A 24154-nucleotide genomic window follows, 5' to 3' on the forward strand; every position below is an offset into this window, starting at 1 on the left:
GACTTCAAAATGTGAGCAGCTTAAAGACCATGCAAGTGCTGAGCGCAAAAGCGTGAGGAGGGGAAGAGATTGCAGGGGAAATATAAACACTTGACTGACTGCACGTTCACTCACTAAGGCAAAACTGAGGAAGGTGGTGGGGGGGGGGGGGGGTGAGTGCTTTTTATATGCTTTAGCTAGGCCTGCATGCTGAGGGGTGTAGCCTTGACACAGGCATCAAACCAACACCGCAAGCAACAAGCCACAGGCATAGCATTTAAAGGGGCACTGATTTCACACTGGAAGATTGGGATGAGGGAGTTACGACTCTGCTTTGATGCAACGCGATGCACCGCGTCCCACTCCAGTTCTCAAGGGCTGCAGTTTTTACGACTGAGGGAATGTAGTCAGCACTGACTCGCGGTAGTAGAATGACACAGAACTGGGAAGGTGGCAGTGATGATGTCATCATACGGTATACCAGGAAGTAATAGCAAGGGACTTTTATTAAAAAGAGCAGTGACAACAAGAGACCTCTTGCGTTGACATTATATAAAAAGGTTTATGACGTCGTCAATATAACTGGCCAAGCCAGCTGTGTGTCATTCAGAACCAGGAAGTCAGGCTCACTGGTCAATGACTGACTAATCCTCTGGTGTTCAGGTCTGGTTCCAGGAAGCAGTGTGTTTCTATAGCAACCTGATAATGCTGGGAAAGGCAGTTCGCACCCACCCCCTCGATAGCACTGTGGCAGTGTGGCTAGTAGGGGTGGGGGGGGGGATCGAAACGTAGTAGTATCGCGATACTTTGCGTGGCGATACTGTATCGATACAGGGACGCCAAGTATCGATATTTAATTATTTATAAAAAAAAAAAAAAATTGTGTTTTTTTTGTATAAGGAAGTTGCATTGTTCATTTCAATACCTGTAATACCGGTAGTACAGTAGTGTAGTCCACACACACACACACACACACACACACACACACACACACACACACACACACACACACACACAGTGTGCATTCAGTTCAGTTGGAATATGACTGTAATACAAACAGTTCAGTTTGTCAGGTACATGCAACACAGATTACAGTGTTGACATCTGTCTGCTTGAGAAAATACCATGTTCTGCAATAAAAATGATTGAAGTGAGACGAACAGACTGAACTTTATTTTATTAGATAAAACATGTTGACAAAGTTTTACTTTGCAGTTGAAAAAAGGTAATAAATCGCAATATTAATATCTCAGCATATCGCAATATATTTAGTATCGCAATACTATCATATCGTGACTCAAGTATCGTGATAGTATCGTATCGTGAGGCCTCTGGTGATTCCCACCCTAGCACCATCTACTGGAGCACCACGTTAGCTTACACTCTAGCAAAAGAACGCTAAATAACCGCTAGCTAATACTCATATAAGACCGCTTACATATAAAACCGCTTACATAGCAGTTGGGGGACCAGGATTAATTTTGCAACCATAAAAAAGCATCTTGTGAAAAATAAATACATTTTATTTGGATCGTATTTGGATCAAGGCTTAAAGACAACTGTTAGTCCAGTAAGTCAAAGGTTGTCAAGAGGAGTTGGTAAGCGTTTATCTTTATTTAAATATATATATAAAAAGAGGTCTTGTGAGCGATGAGTCAGTATAGCCTGACGACTAGAACATCTATTCTGAAGAACTTGAGATAAAACGTCTTAAAACAATGCTGTATTTTGGATATAATCTCACATGCGTCCAAAAACTGTAAAACAGTTTTGCACACATTCATTTAGTTTGACAAGTTATTGAGAGTCAATAAGCTTGAATATGGCAATGACATTGAATCATTGCGTTGTGTTAATTTTACAGCTCAATTAAATGATAAGGTGAGCAGTCCCTTATAAGACCAGCTATTGCTATTTTCTTTAATCTGCATCATTTCATTGTGCTGTAATTAATACAACAAGGATCCAATGTCCCCCCGATGACATCACTGGTGGCCATCAAACTGTTTAGTCTTTTAAATGTGTGCCAGATTATGTGCAAAATAAAATCAGTATCGTTTTTTTTGTTGCCCTTTTAAGTTTGGCCGAGTGCAACGATGATGCGAGGCCGACGACGGGACTCGTGTTGCGCGACAAGCGAGCGGAGAACTACAAAGGACACACGTGACGCCAGTAAAAACACACCAGAAGAACCAGCACCGAACACCACATGTGGGAACGTCCAGGCAGGACCTCTCATGGGCCTTTCACACCAGGGTAGGGGGTTGGGCATCGTTTGGATTTGAACGATTCTCGTTCCGATTCCTGTTCTAAACGATTCTCGATTCCGATTCTTTGAGGTGCAGGTCAAAACAGGTCACAGCTTATTTCGCAGGAGATTTTTTTTTTTTTTTTTTGAAAAATATTTTATTTTCTTCATACTATTCACATTGTCAGTTGACTTGATACAGTTTAATTTGGTTGCTGTACTGTAACTAGGGTATTAATTAACAAAGCACAAAAAAAAAATTTTTTAATTTTTTTTTAGAATCGGAAATTAAGAATCGAAACCGGAAGTTAGGAACCGGTTCCTATTAGAACCGGTTCTCCGTGCCCAACCCTACACCAGGGGCATAATCTCAAACCGGCCGGCACGTTCAAACACCGGGAATAATTGGTTCGGAACATGACGGCGGCTTTAGTTCGGCCCTCTTAAGAAAACACTGAGCACCGATTTATCATGTTCCGAACCAATTATTCCCGTTGTGTGAACACGCCGGCCGGTTGGGGAACCGGCTCCGACACGGAGCCCGGCACGGTGTGAAAGGCCTAACAGAGGAGGCAGTGCAGGGCCTCAAAGAGGAGCAGCCCTGAGCAGAACTGGAGACTGGAGGAGGAGCGCTGCATCCCTGACGCCTCAGGAACAGGACTCACCGCAGTGTGGTCGCCGCCGCCGTCACACAAGGACGTGGCGAGCGTCTACTTGGCGTGATGATCGAAGGGAATGCTATTCTGAGGTTTGGGTGGGGGGGGAGGAGGGAGAGAGAAGGCCATATACGTCAAGTCACAACTCCAACACCAGCACCAACCAGGAGACAACTGGAGCAGGCTATATAGCTGCGATGGTAAATGCTCCAAAACGCTCCGTCCCCTGAGGGGGAGAGGGGAGGTGAGGCTGGCAGTACGGAGTCACGCCTTGTCCACCTGTCTGGGGGTGAGCCTTTAGTGAGGCGTTACGGAGGAGCTCATGGTACAGCCGTGGAGAGAGACCTGACTACCTGTCTGGAGGTGAGCCTTTAGTGGGGCGTTACGGAGGAGCTCATGGTACAGCCGTGGAGGGAGACCTGACTACCTGTCTGGAGGTGATTTCACCTCCCTGTTCCTTTGGAGAAAGAGTAGCACACATTTCTATGAAGAGACATAAATAGAAGATGTTTTTAATCCCTCCTTGTTATTTCTTGTAGTTTACCATAAAACCTACAGTACTAAAATATGTTATTCTTAAGTCTAGTTACCAACACAATGTTTATTTCTTTTTTTTTCTTTTTAAGAGATGTAATTCAAAAGACACTGAGCTGAGCCATGATTCTCTCTATGACAACCAACGTTTATTTAGTTTCTCGATGATGGGTCATCTTCAGGGGGTCGGATGTCAGCGGAGGGGTCGCTAAGGGGGTTCAGGGTTGGCTGGGAAGGAGGAGGGGGGGGGCAGGCTTGTTGTACCTGTGAGGTGGACATGCGAGAGGTGTCTTGCCGTCCCGTCAGATCCGAGGACGACACGTTGACGGGGGCGCCCCGGTGGAGCCGCATGCTGACCTTCCGCTCCCGCTCCATGCCGGACACCTGCCGCGGAGATGTGTTCGCTGGAGGAGGGAGAGAGGGGGAGAGAGAGAGGGAGGGGGGGAGAGAGAGAGAGAGAGACAGAGAGAGAGGGAGAGAGAGAGGGAGGGAGAGGGAGGGAGAGAGGAGGGAGAGAGGGGGGAGAGAGAGAGGGAGAGAGAGAGGGAGGGAGAGAGGGAGAGAGGGAGAGAGAGGAGGGAGAGGGAGAGAGAGAGGGAGAGAGGGAGGGAGAGAGAGAGAGAGGGAGAGAGGGAGGGAGAGAGGGAGGGAGAGAGAGAGAGAGGGAGAGGGAGGGAGAGGGAGGGAGAGAGAGAGGGAGAGAGAGGGAGAGAGAGAGGGAAGGAGGGAGGGAGAGAGAGAGAGAGGGAGAGAGAGGGAGAGAGGGAGAGAGAGAGAGAGAGAGAAGAAATGAAAATGCGGAAAATCACACTATCATCCTAAAAGTTCTCTGGAATGAGTGTGCTAGATAGAAGGTGTTAGCGGCGCCGCAGTGCCTAGAGGCCGGGTGAGAGTGAATCATCGCTCGGAAGTCTTTCCAAGGGCTGATGGTGGTGGTGGTGGGGGGGGTGGGTGGTGGTGGTGGTGGTGACTCATCCTCGTACTGAACGCTGTGCTTTCCGGATGGGAGGCGGCTGCAGGCAGGAGGGTGTGATGAAGCCGTCGCAAAACGATTACCGTCTCATCCGTCTGTCTCATCCGAGTGTGTATGACCCATCTATCTATGCATACTCTGTGTGTATGACCCATTTACCGTAATTTTCGGACTATAAGCCGCGCCTTTCCCCCCCATTTTTCGACCCTGCGGCTTATATAACGGTGCGGCTTATATGTGACTCACGTGACCAAACCCGAAAATGTAAAAATCTAAATATAGCTTTTTTGACTGCATTGAAATGTTATTTATCTGTTCCCTTATTTGCTAAACTTAATACAACTTGTAAATGAGTTAATTCTTGTTATTTGTCCGACAGTATTGTGCCCCAATGCTGATGGGAAGACTACAAACGAGAAGCTGGGTGTGGTCTGTCTGCACGTGCACTTAGCGAGGTGTTGAATCACACAAGAATAGCGAAATGTTAATACACTTATAATAACGTTATAAGTTATAGCAACTTAACTTGTGACAAACGCCAGTGTTATTACGCGTTGCACTGACTCCGAAAAGACCATCATAAAACGTGAGTCGGGTCGTTTTGTCATTAAACAACATTAAATCACATTTAGAATGTCACAAATTTTATGAGCGAACGAATTTCGTTAGAGTGTATTTATTGCAACCTAATGTCATCAGAAAGTAATTTAATCAACTACAGTTTAGTACTGTTTTCGCCTCGACAGTCGCCACTATGCTGCACCTCTGCCTTGTCATCTCGCCCCTATATGCTGCACGCTCTGCCGCTGCAGTCAAGTCACACGAAGGGTTAAGTGTTTGTTAGTCCTTTGTGTGACTTAACCCTTCGTGTGCCTTGGCTTGACTGCAGCGGCGATTGGAAGCAGTGCCTGTTCTCTGTGTTGCTTCTCTTTGTGACTCGTTGGTGTACTGGCAGCGTGTATACTTTCGACAACAAATGTTTGTTTCCGCGTTCGAGTTTTGCGCTCTGATTGGCCAGGTCATGTGACATGTGCGCCAATCGTGGGACAGCAAGTTCTGCGCCTATTTCCGGGTCTAACAGCCTGCAAACTACCTAACGCCTAGTTTATCACTGGTTAAGCTTAGGCGACTCTTTCGAAGTTGGTTAAGGTTTGGAATCAGGGCTGGTGTTCTATCGCCATGCTCTAAGACAAACTCTAACCTTAACCAACTTCAAAAGAGTGCCTAAGCTTAACCAGTGTAGAAACTTGCGGTCGCACGATTGGCGCACATGTCACATGACCTGAAACGCGTGTGGCCAATCAGAGACGCGGAAACAAACATTTGTTGTCTAAAGTATTCAGGCGTACCGGCAGCATGCAGCACGACAATCAGAATAAGAAATTATGTGGCTAGATTGACCCACATATGAATACTAGGTCCTCCTTATAATTTAGTCATTTTGCTGAGGAAAGGGGGGGGGGGGGGGTTGCGATGTGTTTGCACATGCAACAAAGAAAATAGGCCTTTACAATATTCAAAAGAAAATGGGGAAAACTCAAAGAAAATAACAAACAACTTCGGTATTATATTTCTGGCGCTCCGTCCTGTGAACTGACCTGTGTGTGAGGGGGGGTGAACTGACCTGTGTGTGAGGGGGGGTGAACTGACCTGTGTGTGAGGGGGGGTGAACTGACCTGTGTGTGAGGGGGGGTGAACTGACCTGTGTGTGAGGGGGGGTGAACTGACCTGTGTGTGAGGGGGGGTGAACTGACCTGTGTGTGAGGGGGGGTGAACTGACCTGTGTGTGAGGGGGGGTGAACTGACCTGTGTGTGAGGGGGGGTGAACTGACCTGTGTGTGAGGGGGGGGTGAACTGACCTGTGTGTGAGGGGGGGTGAACTGACCTGTGTGTGAGGGGGGGTGAACTGACCTGTGTGTGAGGGGGGTGTGAGGGGGGGTGAACTGACCTGTGTGTGAGGGGGGTGTGAGGGGGGGTGAACTGACCTGTGTGTGAGGTGGGTGTGAGGGGGGGTGAACTGACCTGTGTGTGAGGTGGGTGTGAGGGGGGGTGAACTGACCTGTGTGTGAGGTGGGTGTGAGGGGGGGTGAACTGACCTGTGTGTGAGGTGGGTGTGAGGGGGGGTGAACTGACCTGTGTGTGAGGGGGGGTGAACTGACCTGTGTGTGAGGTGGGTGTGAGGGGGGGGGGGGTGAACTGACCTGTGTGTGAGGTGGGTGTGAGGGGGGGTGAACTGACCTGTGTGTGAGGTGGGTGTGAGGTGGGGTGAACTGACCTGTGTGTGAGGTGGGTGTGAGGGGGGTGAACTGACCTGTGTGTGAGGGGGGGTGAACTGACCTTGTGTGAGGTGGGGGTGAACTGACCTGTGTGTGAGGGGGGGTGAACTGACCTGTGTGTGAGGTGGGTGTGAGGGGGGTGAACTGACCTGTGTGTGAGGTGGGTGTGAGGGGGGGTGAACTGACCTGTGTGTGAGGGGGGTGTGAGGGGGGTGAACTGACCTGTGTGTGAGGTGGGTGTGAGGGGGGTGAACTGACCTGTGTGTGAGGGGGGTGTGAGGGGGTGTGAACTGACCTGTGTGTGAGGGGGGGTGAACTGACCTGTGTGTGAGGTGGGTGTGAGGGGGGTGAACTGACCTGTGTGTGAGGGGGGGTGAACTGACCTGTGTGTGAGGTGGGTGTGAGGGGGGGTGAACTGACCTGTGTGTGAGGTGGGTGTGAGGGGGGTGAACTGACCTGTGTGTGAGGTGGGGTGAACTGACCTGTGTGTGAGGTGGGGGTGAGGGGGGGTGAACTGACCTGTGTGTGAGGTGGGGGTGAGGGGGGTGAACTGACCTGTGTGTGAGGTGGGGGTGAGGGGGGGTGAACTGACCTGTGTGTGAGGTGGGGGTGAGGGGGGTGAACTGACCTGTGTGTGAGGTGGGGGTGAGGGGGGTGGCTGGCGCTCCTTCCTGTGTCGCCCGGGCTCGCCCCGATGCGGCGGGGACAACTCTGGCCCCGGCGGGGGTCCTGCCGTGCCTCAGCCTATCCTCTCTGTCCCGGCGCTCCCGCTCCGCCTCCTCTGCCGCGCGATTGGCTCCCTACGAACGAGAGAGGGAGGAGTTAGGACGAGTGGGGAGCTGGGAAGAGAATCACTTGTTGAACCGATGATTTAGTGAAAAATAGCCGGAGAAATGGAAAGAACGGCCACCATGTGAATACGGTCAATGTAGACCAGCCCGTTAACCCTTTCACTGCCAACACGACAGCTGGTTAACCCTTTCACTGTGACAATACAGAAGGTTAGCCCTTTACTAGGGCCGACCTTCGAATATTTTTTTGGAATTCGAAGCTTCAGGGCCGAGATTCGATTTTTATTCAAAGCTTCGAGATAAAAAATAATAATAATAAAAATATATATATTTATTACATGGCGTTTTCACATTCGCCGAAATGCTTGCTTGTGATTGGTCAATAGCCCCCGACAGCGGTGAATAATTTTTCGATAACCACCGGTGATTATTGTTTTTCGCAGCTGGAGTAATCAAGCCCCACTGCCACACACTGTTTCAGTGCAGCCAATCAGACACACCTGCCGGGCTGCCCGCGATAATAATAATCACTTTATTTGGGCTGACAGAGCCACAGAACAACTGCGATTTGTCAAATAAATTAGGTATATTGTTAGTAAGTTAGCCATGTAATAAGCGGGATAATGTATAGCTATACTCTGTCATCATCGCAAAATAATTGACCTTCACTGACGTTTAAAACACCTCGCCGAGGCGGCTCGGTATTTTAAACTCTGTGTCGGTCAATTATTTTGCGACAATGACCTCGTAGCTATACATTATCCCTTACATATATTATTTTAATCTCTTTCTTTATTTTTTTATGTTGTGGGACTTGTACAGCAGTTTGTTCAACTTTGTCAGTGCCGTAAAGTTTAAACCTTTTTAAATCTAAGACAAAGGAAACACTTTGCTTTCATGAAATATTGTAAGCCGTCATTTGAGGCTTTATAAAAGCAGCACAATGAACACAAATCTGTCAGTGCCGAGTCCGACCTCATCTTACTTAGCATTGCTTGTTGTAATTTTATTATTATAATTTTTTTTATATATTCACATTTTATTTTCATATTCAAATCCCATGCCCATCAAACGAAGCTTCGAAGTATTTAAGACAGCCCCTACCCTTTACTATCACACAACCGACGGCGATGCTCCATCATTAGCATCATTAGCTCTGCATCCGCGTCCACGGAGCTAATGATGCTAATGATGGAGCATCGCCGGCGGTTGTGTGATAGTAAAGGGTTAACAACTGTTCCAGACAGACCACGCACAAAGAGTTGATTGATTCCATTTCTATTAAAGTGTGCTGCTACTCACAAACTTGAGCATGTTCCAGTCGAAGACGTAGTCGTAGGAGAAGCCCTGTCGGTGGAACAGGTTCCTGAACAGCTGCCTCAGGTACGAGTAGTCCGGCTTGTCGTCGAACCTCAGCGAGCGGCAGAAGTTCAGGTAGGTGGCAAACTCCGCTGTGACCAAGAGAGAAGATAAGAGTATGAATGAACAGTTAATAACGTGTATAACTATTTATTTTTATTTTTTTGTATTATCTTTTCCCCCCCTCCTTTTTCCGTTTTTCTCCCATCCCAATGTTAGGCGTTATGCCAATTCCCAATCCCCTTCCTGGTCGTTGCGCACTCTACTACCCCCCCCCCCCCCCCCCCCCACCGTCGGTCCGGTAGGGCGGAGACTATCACATGCTTCCTCCGACACATGTGTAGCCAGCCCACCGCTTATTTTCACCTGGCAGCGCGGACTCTCACTGGGAGAGTGTAACGTGTGGAAGGGTCACACTACCTCCCTCCAGATCCTTCCCTCGCTGTGCAGGCGCCCCGACCGAACTGTAGGAGTCGCTGTTTTACAACGACCAGGACCCACCCACGCCGGCTTTCCCACCCGCTGACACTGCCAATTGTGTCAGTATGGACGGTCGCGGCAGCTGGATTCGATCCCAATGTCTCTGCGGTGGTAGACAGGCGCTTAGTCCGCTCCGCTACCCGGTCGCCCATAACCAATAACTATTTATGAACAGTTAATATCATGTATAACCTGATGACTATTTATGAACAGTTAATATCATGTATAAGCTGATAACTATTTATGAACAGTTAATATCATGTATAACCTGATAACTATTTATGAACAGTTAATAACATGTATAACCTGATGACTTTATGAACAGTAAATATCATGTATAATCTGATGACTATTTATGAACAGTTAATAGCATGTATAACCTGATGACTATTTATGAACAGTTAATAGCATGTATAACCTGATAACTATTTATGAACAGATAATATCATGTATAACCTGATGACTATTTATGAACCGTTAATAACATGTATAACCTGATAACTATTTATGTAAGGGATAATGTATAGCTATACTCGGTCATTGTCGCAAAATAATTGACCGACACGGAGTTTAAAATACAGAGGCGCCTCGCCGAGGTGTTTTAAACGTCAGTGAAGGTCAATTATTTTGCGACAATGACCGAGTATAGCTATACATTATCCTGCTTATTACATGGCTAACTTACTAACAATATACCTAATTCATTTGACAAATCGCAGTTGTTCTGTGGCTCTGTCAGCCCAAATAAAGTGATTATTATTATCGCGGGCAGCCCGGCAGGTGTGTCTGATTGCACTGAAACAGTGTGTGTTAGTGGGGCTTGATTACTCCAACTGCGAAAAACAATAATCACCGGTGGTTATCGAAAAATAATTCACCGCTGTCGGGGGCTATTGACCAATCACAAGCAAGCATTTCGGCGAATGTGAAAACGCCATGTAATAAGAACAGTTAATAACATGTATAACCTGAACTATTTATAAACAGTTAAAAAACACAATTCAGAATGACAGTAGATACTGTCGAGCAGCACTCACAGGGGTATCCTTTACAGAGCACCTCGATGGGGGTGGACATCTTCTTCTCGCTGATGCGCTCGTACTTCTGCCTCTTGGTGGCGGCCTTCAGGCCCTGCCAGGGCAGAGAGCCCAGGTTGAAGTACATCAGGACGTAGCCCAGGGACTCCAGGTCGTCCCGCCTGGACTGCTCTGTGGACGGGGACGGTGAGGAGAGGAGGAGGAGAGAGAGAGAGAGAGAGAGGAGGAGGAAGTGGTAGAAAAGAGGAGGAGGAGGAAGTGGTAGAAAAGAGGAGGAGGAGGAAGTGGTAGAAAAGATGTAATTGAGTGACATGAATATATTACCGGTATATTCGCTGGATAACAGCAAATATACCGGTTAACCCTTTCACTGCCACACGACAGCCGGTTAACCCCTTCACTGTGACAATACAGAAGGTTAGCCCTTTACTATCACACAACCGACGGCGATGCTACATCATTAGCTCCGCATTAGCGGAGCTAATGATGCTAATGATGGAGCATCGCCGTCGGTTGTGTGATAGTAAAGGGCTAACCTTCTGTCGTGTGGCAGTGAAAGGGTTAAGGTGTTTATACGCCTTTTCATTACCACCAATATACATGAATAAATGGAATTACCATGAAAGGGAAACTCACAGATCACAAAACCCCCAACAGTAAACAGGATTACCCGACTAATATATCAACATATACCAATAATGACCATATTCGGGTTTCACATAGTTGGGTATAATCTTATCCCGGCTATCGTGTTGTTTTTGCAATTTGTGTTTTGTTTGGGAATTTGCACGTGCACTTAGCATTGAAATAGACCGCAGCTTCAGAAATCAAAGCACATTATTATTATTTCTTTTTTTATCCACCTTTTTCCTCCCATCCCAATTTCGTGTTTCCAATTCTCCCCTCCTGTCTTGAACGTTGCTCGACTACGCCCCCCACTGGTCGGTTGTAGGGAGGATAGAAGCCTTGCATCACGTGTCCCCTCCGGTAAACGAGGAGGCAGCCTGTCACATCTTTTCACCTGCCAGCGCGGACTCTCAGTGGCGAGGTGTAACGCGTGGGAGGCTCACACTACCCCCGCCACTTCCTGTCTCTGCTGTGCAGGCGTCCCCCAACCGACCTGTAGGAGTCGCTGTCAACAACGTCCAAATCCCCACCCATCGACTTCCACCCGCTGACTCTTGCCAATTGAGCCAGTATGACGGCCGGGGCCCAAGCCGGAGGCAACGCCGACACCCGGATTCGAGACCAGAGTATCTTGCGTTGGTGACGAGCGCAATCTCCGCTGCGTCACCCAGCCGCCCATCACATTATTTTATTATAATTCTTGTTGTATATGTATAATGTTCGTATTATAGCATCCCTACCGAATATCAATATGCAAGCAAACACAAAATAAAACCTATTCCAATTGATTTTATATGCTTCTGGCTAGTGTCAGTAGGTGCAGTTCTGTATCGTTAGTGGCTTAGCTTGGCATCGCTACTGCACTATCTCGCGTACGTGCACGCGTACTGAATAAACCACAAATGTACCTCTAAATACCAGTATTAGTCTGACCACACCCCTCATCAGCTTACCTTCATAAGCAGGTGTGTGGTCACCTGCTCTCCTCCTTCTCGCTTTCACCACAAGGAAGAGGTGCCTCGGTAGATCCCCACACTTGACACCATGATGGAAGAAATTGGATTAGGAACAGCTTGGGAAACAAGGATACGTTGACATCATATCTTTATTTTCTCTCTCACTATTTTCGAGAAAATACGGCGATATTGTCTTCGTACTGGAGTGTCTAGAAGATGATGATCATTCTACAAACCCTCCACCGGTTTTCGTATTGGGAGCACGCCGCTGCATGCTTCTCAACTGCAGTTCCTTGCTGTGTTTGTTGGGGTGAAACCTGTCAGGCCACAGCTGAACTGTCGGACATGCCGCTGTTGTGAGGAGCGGTGCGTTCCAGGTTGGGTGAGTAGTGTTTGCTGGCGGGCTCCACTTGTCTGTTAGTGCTATGGGGGCTACTTGACAAAGTTTATGGAAACCGGCCCCAGGCTAGGGTCCTTTGTTTAGCCGTCTAGGCGACAGAAGGCCTTGGTCTGGCGACCATTATAGTTTTAACTAGTGGGCCGCGACCATTGACACTGGTGATCCCTGTGTGTTCTGGACGAGTGGATTCTCTCTGTCACCGTGTTAAGACCCCATCTTTCATATCCAAATGAGAGTATTCCTTCACGAGGGGATATGTGCATGTAATGTGCGATAGCGGCAGATTCATGTTCAAAGTCAGCTATACAGGCCAGTTGGTACTGTGCTGATTCCGCCGGACGTGGTAATGTCACCGTTGTGAAGCGGTGTTGACGTCTTGTTTTCTCTTTTCTCTTAAAAAGTGAGGAGGGTTCAGAACGGCGGCCTGTCTGGGTGAGTGTTATGTCATTGTTTACATGTTCATAGCTTACGGTTAGCCGGTCGGTGGCCTGGCGCGGGGTAGCTTGGCTTCTCGCGCGCCGCCGGGAGCTCGCTCCTGATCGCGTGCGTCGTTAGATCGGCGTCTCGCGAGCGGAAGCAATAGCACCCGAACGGTTGGAGCAGCCGTTAGCTTGATGCTATTCTGTTGAACGTGCTTTGATTTTAACATGTTTTACACTCTTGACCACGACGTCATCCTTGACAGGGGATGTTCGTCGACCCTGCCTGAGCCTAGACGGGGATTGCGTCAACAAAGAGGACTGTAGCGACTGGTGGAGCGGCGACGCTGCCCGGATCGAACAACACAGGACGGCTGTGTTCTACGGTGTCTTGTGACTGCACTTCGCTGATCTGCGTTCCGGGTAGGTACGGGGTTGGCCAGACCTCATAACACGTCTTCTGGTTTTACCTTGCTAAATGTATTGTGAATAACGGTGTTTTTTCCCAAAACGTGTGTTGTTGCAATGCATTTGGGATACGTTGCGGGTTGTGTGTGAGCTGTTTTTGTCACTGGCAGTTAGCTTCTCCGTGCAGATCGTGATGTATTGATCTGGTTGTTGTGTGAGAAACATCATGGTGTTTATGTGTACCGTGTACTCACTACTAAGGCAACTAACCTATGAAGCTATGCTTGGTGACGAGTGAGTAAAAGAATGTTCTTTCTCAGACTGTAATGACAATGAACAGTGAGTTCACACATTAACAGGTTTTCCTGTTTTAACTGGCCGTATTGAGGGTAAAATAGGAGGATTGTGTTTCCCCCCCCGGTTCCCTGGGGACTTTATCACCTCCTATCAGACATGTTGTGCATTAATTGTGTCTTTTGTGTGGTAGGGATACGATGTAACTCTCAGCTTGATTGCTGAGGTTGTGCTAAATCTGCTGGAGAAACTTATTTCCTAAAGGGAAATTGGTTTGGTTGCTGTCATGTGTGCTTAGCAAGGCCTGTGGTCGATACTAATCAAGAATGATGTATTCTCTCATTGTGAGAAAAACGGCGTTCCTCTGTTGAGTGTTTTTGCCATTTTTTGTAGGTGATGATGGGTTGTGTGTGTCATGTGACCTACAACTGGGTTGTACTGGCCACAGAAGCACATGTGTATGTTGGACCGGGGTTCTTAGAGCCCTCTCTATTCTGTGTTTTTCCTTAGTAAAAATCAGATAGCAGGTTAGCTCGTGCGCTGTGTGGAGCTGTGAAACGCTTCATAGAGCTGACTATGACTGTGTCATATTCTCTTTTTGTCGTTACGTCGTATCATGGGTGTGGGGTCGTAAAGGGGTGAACTGGTAACCTTTCCTCTCCCCATTGTTCTGTCGGTCAGGGGTACACCCCCTGTCCTTCAAGGTTCCCGTCACGTGGCGGTTCGGCACGTTACGGGGGGGGGGGGGGGGGGGGGGGGGGGAGGGAGTTCCTGGTCCCACGGCCTGGTATATTGGGCGTGTGCACCGCAGGAATTCCCCCGCCATAGAGTACGTCACCGTGCGCGTCTCTGTTGGTAGGACTTCCGTGTGCTGTTCAGGTCCATGTGATGGATCTGTTTTCAGGGGGGGTGGTCAGGGCTCCTCCTCACCAAGCGCCTACTCAGGCCTTCTGTGAGTTCGGACTCCTTCTTCCATGTGAGGAAGCCTCCATCAGAGTACAGAGCCTTCCTCCTCAGATTGTCAAAGTGAGTGGACCCTCTAGAAGGGTCCTTTTCTATTGTATGTATATTCGATTCAATTCGTTTATTGAGTGTGTATGGGTTCGGTGCCTCTTCCCCGGAGGCCCTAAAACCAGTTTTTTACATGGCTCAAGGTGCAATATATTCTTTTCAATCTGTACAGCTCGCGTGGGAAGTCTCTCTGGGGATCCCCGTCTCTTTCCTATGGGAGGGTGGTGGGATGTAAAAATGTGAACATTTTTTACCCCGGCTGTGTAGACTGGGATACATACTGTTGATGCTTCCTTCTTTCTATTCCAGAAGTGTTGGAGTTAGGGAGTGTCACACCCCTCTTGTCGTTCCCCTGGGCGCCTTGGGGATTCAATGACAGGTCTAAATAGCCTGTTCATTGATGGGGGTGTGTCCCGACGCACGTATAGTGCTAGCTCGCTGTAAACAGGCGATTGACTGGCACGCCTTGGTTGCTTGTGGTTGAAACAGCGTTTTTATGAAGCAACTGAGATGGGGGTTTTTCCTCTTCCGGCGACCACATCCCATGACCTGGGTGGGTTGTCGACGGATTCTCGTTCATGTCTGGGGGATGATGACGGGATGGATCTGAACATATGTAGTGGGGTCTCACGCCCTTGGGGTGGGCCACCAGGCGCGGTCCGTCCGAACGTCTGGGTGGCGCCTTCTTTTCATGTTAAGATCAACACGCATATCTGCCCTTCTCCTGGAGTAGGCATGTCGGCGTGGTTAGGGCACGGGACTGGTTCTGGTCACGCTGGTCCAGATCAGTTGAACCCGTTGTCCGCCGGGGATGCAGATCTGCTGTTCTGGTACCCTGAGGGACTTGGGCTTTTTTCAGGGGGAAAAATGCCAGGTCGGTCTGGGTGTCACAGGGTTAAGCGCTATGGAGACCCTGGTTGGGTATGTTTTTACTCAGCACTGTCGTCATGGCTTACAGCCATGCCATTCTGTACGCGCTCGATCTCGGCGGATCTCGGCCGCTACACAGGTTGGTCCTGGTTAGTGCTTGGTTGGGAGACCGCCGGGGAATACCAGGTACGGTGTGCTTAGGGGCTGGTTCTCCATTATTTTTCGCTCCTCTCTCACGCATGGCGAAGAGGGGCCTGTGGGGGTGGTTTTTTGACCTCCTCTGGTGACCCTGTGCTTCCCGTACCGCCAGGCCCGGTCCGAAGTGATGTTTGCGACCCGTAGGCCTGGGTTAACCCTTTTTGGAAACTGAAACACTTGTACTGCGGTATAGCCGGTGTATACCCGCAGGTGTGTTTTGGAGTTTTTTCTTGAGGGGTTATAGGAACAACCACCGCATTGGGTAACACCGAGGTGGTTGATTCCCTGGTGTGTTGGAGCAGTGTCAACTCCCGGGTTCACCGTTTGAGGGTGCCCCTGCACGTTCATGACGTCTGCCAATCGTGTCAGCCTTCTCTGCCTCGACCCCTCTGGGTGGGGGTTGTTAAATGGAGGCTTGGTCATGCAACACCGCCAGCTTACGCTCCTTCCGCCGGGGCGGCTGTGTTCAGCTGTCCCCTCTGGCGCCTGTCTCGTCCGCAGTCTCCAGGCTAGGGTTAACAGCCTGTTGCCTGGTTTTTCCCCGGTGCGCTGCCTGCTTCCGTTGGTTAACCTTTTTGTGTGCTTACGGCCATGCTGACTGCCTATTCTGCAGGGTCAGTGTGCCAGGCGGTGTGCTATTGGGGGGACGGGGCCCGCTCGGCTTACGGCCATACCGACCTGAACACGCCCGATCTCGTCCGATCTCGGAAGCTGGGCAGGTTCTGGCCTGGTTGGTTCCGCCTGGGAATACCAGGTGCAGTAACTGAGGGGCCTTTGTCCGAATACGCTGGCGATGTGGGGGGCGGGGCACTACGTGCCCACCTGGTGGGGTCTTGATGCTGGCATCATGGACTTCTCCGGGCCCCCATTCTAGGGAGTCCAGTCCTTTTGGTGGGTCTGGGTCTTCCTTCGTGCTCCGCTGCTACGGCCTTGCCACGGGGTTGGGTTTGCCCTTGACCCCGTGATTCTGGGGGCAGTAACGAGGTTGTTCCTTCGTTCGTTCCCGGGTGGCATGCGGGTTGTGCGTGTGTGTAGTCGTGGGGTCGAGCCACGGTCTGCTCACCCTGTGCGTTGAGTTGCTTGAGTGCCTCTTCGCACGGTCGGGTCCGTCGCCCTCCCGTGACGTCCCTAATAGGGGGGCTACCCTCCATTAGGGGGGGTCGGGGGGGCTCGGCCCTCCCTGTTCTGATGGTTTTGGGGGGCTGTCAGCGGGGTGTATTTGTCAGCCAAGTGGCTCCGCTTGGCCTCCCTTGTGCAGTAGCGATGCCAAGCTAAGCCACTAACGATACAGAACGTTAGGTTATGACTATAACCAAGTTCTGTTAGTTAGGGGCGATGCTTGGCATCGGACGGCCGCTGCAGCCCTTGTCCTCACCTTGTGGTGAAAGCTTGGGAAGGAGGAGAGCAGGTGACCACACACCTGCTTATGAAGGTAAGCTGATGAGGGGTGTGGTCAGACTAATACTGGTATTAGAGGTACATTTGTGGTTTATTCAGTACGCGTGCACGTACGCGAGATAGTGCAGTAGCGATGCCAAGCATCGCCCCTAACTAACAGAACTTGGTTATAGTCATAACCTAACGTTATGTGTATCATGTGGACTGAATATGTCCAGGTCCAAATGTCCACAGGCTGTAATGTCTAGGGCTGACCTATGATTTTTTTTGGAATTCGAAGCTTCTGGGCCGAGATTCGATTTTAATTGGAAGCTTCGAAATTAAATTTTAATTACATTTTTTTTTTTATATTTTTTGTTTATGTTGTGGGACTTGTACAGCACTTTGTTCAACTTTGTCAGTGCTGTAAAGTTTAAACCTTTTTAAATCTTAGACAAACTAAACACTTTGCTTTCATGAAATATTGTAAGCCGTCATTTGAGGCTTTATAAAAGCAGCACAATGAACACAAATCTGTCAGTGCCGAGTCTGACCTCATCTTAAATAACAAACAGCATTGCTTGTTGTAGTTAACAAAGAGAGGCAGAGTTGATTTGGCAAAAAAATAAATATAATAATTCATATATATATTTTTCTTTAATATTTTTTAATACTCGATTTTTTTTTTCATATTCGAATCCCATGCCCATCGAACGAAGCTTAGAAGTATATAAGACAGCCCTAGTAATGTCACTGCGCTGTCGTACCGATGCCCAGGTGCGTGTTGATGGAGGCGTAGCGGGCGGTGCCCGTCAGGTTCTTGTTCTCGCGGTAGGGGATGTGCTGGTGCGTGCGGGCGTCCCGGTACTTCTTGGCCAGGCCGAAGTCGATGATGTACACCAGGTTGCCCTTCTTGCCCAGGCCCATCAGGAAGTTGTCGGGCTTCACGTCTCGGTGGATGAAGTTCTTGGAGTGGATGTACTCGATCCTGCTGATCTGTGGCGGAGGAGGAGGAGTGGGGGAAAGGAAAGTAGGTCACCACCACACCAGTTCTCTTCTCTTACATCAGAGCCACAGACTAACCACTGTGAGAAGAACATCCCAGTGAGAGGAATGGCTTCTCGTCTCCTCTCATTTTCACTGATCTCTCAAAAGATCAGAAAGTGGCGCGACTGCAATTATATTTGATAGAACATTGAATAAAAAAACGTAACATGGAGCTACAGGACATGTTGATGATAGAACAGACATGAATGCAGAAATGGTGTTTCCTGATGTCATTAGATTTAAAGGTCCCATGCATTATAAATGGCCTTTTCCAGTGTTTAGCATTGTATCCTAGCAATTATTGGGGATTATATCAATGTGGTCTGTGTCGTTAATTATCATATTGACTCATCAGCCTTGACTGCATGTGTGTCGGGGACGCATCTCTCTCTCTCTCTCTCTCCCTCTCTCTCCCTCTCTCTCTCTCTCTCCCTCTCTCTCTCCCTCTCTCTCTCTCCCTCTCTCTCTCCCTCTCTCTCTCTCCCTCTCTCTCTCTCCCTCTCTCTCCCTCTCTCTCTCTCTCGTATGTATCACGCTGTGTGGGTGACTGTCACTGAAAGCGCTTATGGGCGGAGCCCATCCAATAACAGTCTGAAATCCTGAGGCTGAAAAATTATGCTTTTGAGTACTTCATTAGAAATATAAAACTATGAATTATTTTGAAAAAAAAACTTACAGATGTCTTCCATAGACTCATAGGAATTGTGTAAAGTTGCCCAAAATAGTGCAAGGAATAGCAATGCATGTCCCCTTTAAATCAAACAACAATGTCGGTCTATGGGGGCAGAACCTGTGGCAGCTCTCCTGGTTGACAAATAATTGCCTGCATGGACAGTAATGTTCACAATATGATTTCATATAAAGCCTGAATGACATTCATCAGTTCTCCGTCTCATCAATCTTCCTTGATGAGTTTGTTTGTTTGCATGGGTCGTGTGGTCGTTAAGATTTATGGATCTGGCATGTCTGGGCGTATCCACTGTCCATGGTAACTGGTGAAAACCAATGGACTGTTAATTGTATTTATGTTGATGGCAGTGAGTGCTGCTCAGGAAGCACTATTTATTTGATTTTAATTATTTTATTTTAATACTTTTTAAATGTACAATATCATCCTAACTGATGTTGATAATGATGTAATTGATGATGTAATTGATGTTGATAATGATGTAATTGAATATTGTTGTATCGTTGTGTGTGCCGGACCACAGGAAGAAAAGCCTTTTTTCAAGTGCAAAAGCTAAATGGGGATCCTAAATAAACATAAACTGTCAGATAGTGTGCAGACTCCTCCTACCCGGGTCTACCAGAGGCGCGGTACGCCGGTATTGGTACCCAACGCCAATGGTACCTTTTGCTGTATTTAACCCTCTGTAATAACAAAAACAACTAATTTCTGTTGTAAGAAAATGTATCCAAACTTCTCAATTTCAACATTTTGTTATTTATTGTTGTAACACCCCACACAAAGTAAATCACATGATAATGTATTGTGTTTTTTAAACGTTTAGAATTTCAACATTATCTCTGGCCATCCTCAGTAAATATGATCAAACTCCTCTGACCTCGTCTGGTCTTTCCAAAGACCCAAGAGATGGGACAGTAATATATATATTTGTGGAAAAGGCTCCCTCTTGTCTAGTATATATTACACTCTGTGTACATACATGTAATTTAAGGTACAGAAATGTGGTACCGATTGATCTAGCGTGAACCCTAACGCCGGCGTGCTAATGGTGCAGACTGGAGTGGTGGGCGTGCGCTTTATTGGTGCTCGAAACGTGGAAGTGTGGCCGATGATCAGTCTGCCGGTGTTGCTCGGCCAACTGTGTGACTGAGGAAGTGATCAACAGAAGGCATGCACAGTCACTTTGTTGCGGTGGGCGGTGTTACCGGCGTTACTCTGTGCTAGGGCATACACCGATTACATTACTTGCCCGCCGTCACTCTGCTCTCGAATGCAGCTGGCCCTGCCTCTCATTCTCAGTACACACCCCCTCTCCCTCTGTAGGTCGTTTTGTTGTTAGCAACATGTAACTCCTCCTCCTCCTCCTCATTGCCGTTCGGAAAATATTCTGTTGTTTTTAGGGATGTCCGATATTATCGGCCGATATCGGCATTAAAATGTGATATCGGAAAATATCTGTATCGGTTTATAAAAAAAAAAAAAGAAAAAAAAAATATATTTACATTTCTAGAACCTTTATTTACCCAGGCAAGCAAGTAAGAACAAATTCTGATTTTATTTATTGTCAAAAGTATGTATAATGTGTTAATTCCACAACAAGAGATATGTAATGTTAATTACCTGAAATTATTCAGTTTTTTGGGAGGGGGAACCCTGCATATATCGGTATCGGTTGATATCGGTTGATGGGAAATTAAGAGTTGGACAATATCGGTATCGGTAAAAAAGCCAATATCGAGCATCCCTAGTTGTTTTGTTTAACTTAACGTTACACGGGGAGATCCAGCAGAGGGACACTGTTGTCTGTAGATTTAGCAAAGAGCAGGTTATCAGTCCACTATCACAGTGAAGTGGGAAAAGATCATTTGTTTGAAATGAGTTGGGACATTTGCAGGCCAAAGTCAGAAGAATCAACAGGCTGGCGTTTAGTTTATCAAAGGACTGGCTGGTCATGGATTATCAAAGTACATGATACAATACTGCCGGAGAAAGACCCTGGGAATAACGTTATGAAACAGAAAGAGACCGATGGCTCCATGGCCGTTTTGTGGTCCGTTTCAGACAAATTAACTAAATGGTATGCACGCTGTTTATTGCCATTCTCTGAGTAGTGTTGATGATTAATAAAGATGATTGATGATTGACAGCTAGTGGGCATTTGTGCGGTGTGGTGAAATTAGTAAATTATGAGTTCCATCGTTGTGGGCAGATAGTGTTTATTACTTGGCTCTAGGGCTGACCCCTATTAATCGATTAGTCGACTAATCGGTCGAAAGGAGCCGTAGTCGACTGGCCAACCTCTTAGTCGAAAAAATTTAAATAAAAAATATATATATATATATATTAATTTTTATTATTATTTTTTATTATCATTTTTTCCAAAAGAAAAGAGGCCTAGAAGCGTGGCTAACGCTAATGGCACGCATACCAGAGGCTAACTGCCTACGAAAACAGGCACAGAGGCACTGAAAGAGGATTTCACCCATTTAATGAACACACTAGACTAGACAAATATCAAGATGTATCCATCAGTGGACCAATTGCATGCTTTTGCAGAAGACAAGAAGCCTTCAATCGACTCCTTCAGACATTAAGCACCCCCCACAGCCCAAATGGAATGATACAAAAATAAAAATTAATAAAAATAAAAATAATAAAAAAACCCTTTTCTTTTCATAGTCGACTAATAGTCGACTATCGGCTCATTTCGGCCAATCATAGTCGACTATCCAAATCCTTAGTCGGGGACAGCCCTAGTGTAGACTATGTTGATGATGAGCAGCAGTGTTACTGTAACTCATGGATGATCGCTGTTGTATGGATGTCATCTGGTAACGTTAGATATAATTGTATTGTCGTGTTGAGAGAGAGAGAGAGAGAGAGATAATTAGAATGTGAAAAAAACATGGTTTTCATCTGGTTAATGACAGTGTATAACCGGCTATCAAAACAACATCCCTAGTGTGGACGGGTGAAACAGCAAAAACAGAGCTTTTGGAAAACGTTAACATCATGACCGACACATGACACCTAAAAACATTTCTTTTTAATACTTTCAGTGCCCATCACGTGATAAGACATTTTATCAGCCCAATGCCTGAATGCCCACCACGACAATTAGTTAAATTTTTTTATTAGCGATCTGAATTCATATTTCATCAACCGAGTCTCCCGTTGGTATGCAGCCCCTGTAAGAGCTCAGATGTGAAAAAACCGCCCCCTATCGTCTCCCAGATGGTAATGCACCCTTTTGGAATGGACTCAATGAAAATGGATGAGAAAAGAAAAATCCGGAATCCACATTTTACTTCTCAGGCATGTAACCCGAGCCGATCGGATTCATTGTGGAGCCTCAGAACAGCGTGGAATACATATGTACAGTATGTAGCGTTGGATCAATAAAAGCGATCGATTTTTGGAATGGCGATCAGGAATTGGAATGCTCTTTTTGGAGAACATCTGATCTGAGGTAAGGAATCTATTTTACAAGTCTTGGGATAATCAGAGTTGTATTCGCTGCGATCTCAGCGTTTGCTGTATGTGTGATGTGTCTGTTTGTGCACGATCGCTTTGAGGAAATCAGATAATAGATTTTTCAGATCGCCTATATAGCGTGCATATGTACACATATACTATCGATAATCAGCGTTTATTTGAAAACGATTCATAAATAGGCAGAAAAATTACAGTTTTTGTGTATTCTAGAATATTCCGGTAAAGGCCGATTATCATGGAATATTTATATTTTCCTTGAAAACGAGGGCTTTTCAAAATGCTATAAAACGAAAATTAATTGATAAAAAGACAATCCGCTTCGACAATGTTGACTGGAAAAACGAGTCATTGATAAGCGACGGGCAGATTAGACACATAGCCATAATTTAAAACATAGATTAGGCGTTATTAACGCTAACATTGAAGTGGATGGTGGGCATTCAAGCGGTAAATCAAGATTAAGCTTGGGCTCTGAAAGTGTTAAGGGCTAACCGTTTTCCAGCTGTTAGCCGGCTCTCATAATAACCGTGATGCACAACATCCCTAGTTCTTAGTACAAACAATGTCTTTGCTAATAAGCATGTTAAGCCTAGGGTCAGGTACCAACCGGATTACGTTAGTACTACCAAGTAAACGTTAGATCAATCGGTGCCACATCTCGGTACCTTGAGAGCAGGTAGATTAAGACACGCCCAGGTAGATAATTTCCACTGACACGCAATTGTCATTTCATGATTCATGTACACACAGAACAGTGCGGACCGTCAATCTTAGAAGCTATGACATCTAGATATTCAGCCCTGCGTTCTGCATCGCCCTGTGACAACTCCGCTCTGTTTCCATGTGCAGTGGAAACTCTGATGTCTGTGTGTGAGCCAGGGCCACATGAGCAATGGCTCCTCTGACTAACGTGCTTTGCGTCCTCGCCATCCCCTGTATGCCCAAGTCATGGTAAAAACCTAAACAAGCGTTGGCTGCTAACGTTAACTAAGCTGGTCCCAAAACGGTTAAACCAACCCTGGAGCAGTTCACAGCGGAGCAGTCCTCTGGACCATTTTAAAACAGTTAAACTGACCCTGGAGCTGTTCACAGCCGAGCTGCTGTCTGTCTGTCTCTCTGTGTTTTGCGTGTTTCTCTGTTCAATGATTTTAAGTAGCCAAACGTTACACTATAAAAATGAACTGGATAGTTGATGATACATATTTCACCTCCATTTAGCTGAAATATTCTAAAATCATTAAGTCTCCTATAAGTCGTTCTCCCTGTGTGTGTGTGTGTGTGTGTGTGTGTGTGTGTGTGTGTGTGTGTGTATATTGTAATAGGTATATTACTGTACCATCTCTTGGACCAGATGAAGTCACAGGAGTTTGATAGTAGTTACTGAGGATGGCCAGATAATGTTGATATTTAAACATAAAAAAAAAAAAAAAAAAAAAAACACAATAAATGTATACATGATCATACAATGTCTTAAAGGTTGTAGAGGCGGTTTGGGAGGGGAGAGGGAGGGGTTTTATTTTGTGTAGTGTGTTACAACAATAAAAGAACAAAATGTTCTAAATAAATAACAATGTTCGGTCCAGCCCTAGTTAAGCCTGGCCCCCCGTTTAACCACTTAACGTTAATCCTTTCTGTTATCTGCGGTTAAACGCCAGTGAGATTAAACACAACACACGTGCCACTGTAAAAAGTCTGGTGTAACCGGTAACACCAGTGTTGTCCTGATTAACCAGTGGGAAGATGTCCACACCATGGTGTCCCTAATGCACCTATATAGACACAGTTTCTACTTGACAGAACACGCCAAAATTTTTGGGAAATTAGCTCACCGTCTTCTCCAGAGAGAGACAAGAAGATAGATACCAGTTTCCTCTCTGTGCGTTCAGTAGAAAGCTATCTGGCTGCACGTTAGCCTAGCTTAACACAATGAATGGAAGCAGACATGGCCGGTTGAGCCTAGGCATTGTCCAACTAACACCTCTCCCGAAGGCTAACCGGCCATGTCCACTTCCATTCATTGTGCTAAGCTAG

At 46.9% G+C, this 24154-nt stretch overlaps 1 protein-coding gene across 2 annotated transcripts in view; it reads right to left on the reverse strand.

Moving 5' to 3' along the window:
- csnk1db (casein kinase 1, delta b) overlaps positions 1–24154 on the reverse strand; it is a 40804-nt gene that overhangs the window by 3048 nt on the left and 13602 nt on the right. The window contains exons 4-9 of one of the 2 annotated variants that reach the window (XM_084338815.1): positions 17661–17889; positions 10334–10504; positions 8760–8908; positions 7295–7466; positions 3682–3821; positions 2893–2970 (exon numbers count right to left, since the gene is read on the reverse strand). In XM_084338815.1, the coding sequence (XP_084194941.1) occupies positions 2938–2970; positions 3682–3821; positions 7295–7466; positions 8760–8908; positions 10334–10504; positions 17661–17889 (894 nt within the window). In that variant the 3' untranslated portion in view covers positions 2893–2937. The remainder of the gene's footprint in view (positions 1–2892; positions 2971–3681; positions 3822–7294; positions 7467–8759; positions 8909–10333; positions 10505–17660; positions 17890–24154) is intronic. The other variant, XM_084338814.1, reaches the window with a different exon arrangement.

Source organism: Notolepis coatsorum (genome assembly GCF_963971535.1).
Source record: "Notolepis coatsorum genome assembly, contig: SCAFFOLD_364, whole genome shotgun sequence".
In the NCBI taxonomy this organism is placed as follows: domain Eukaryota; kingdom Metazoa; phylum Chordata; class Actinopteri; order Aulopiformes; family Paralepididae; genus Notolepis; species Notolepis coatsorum.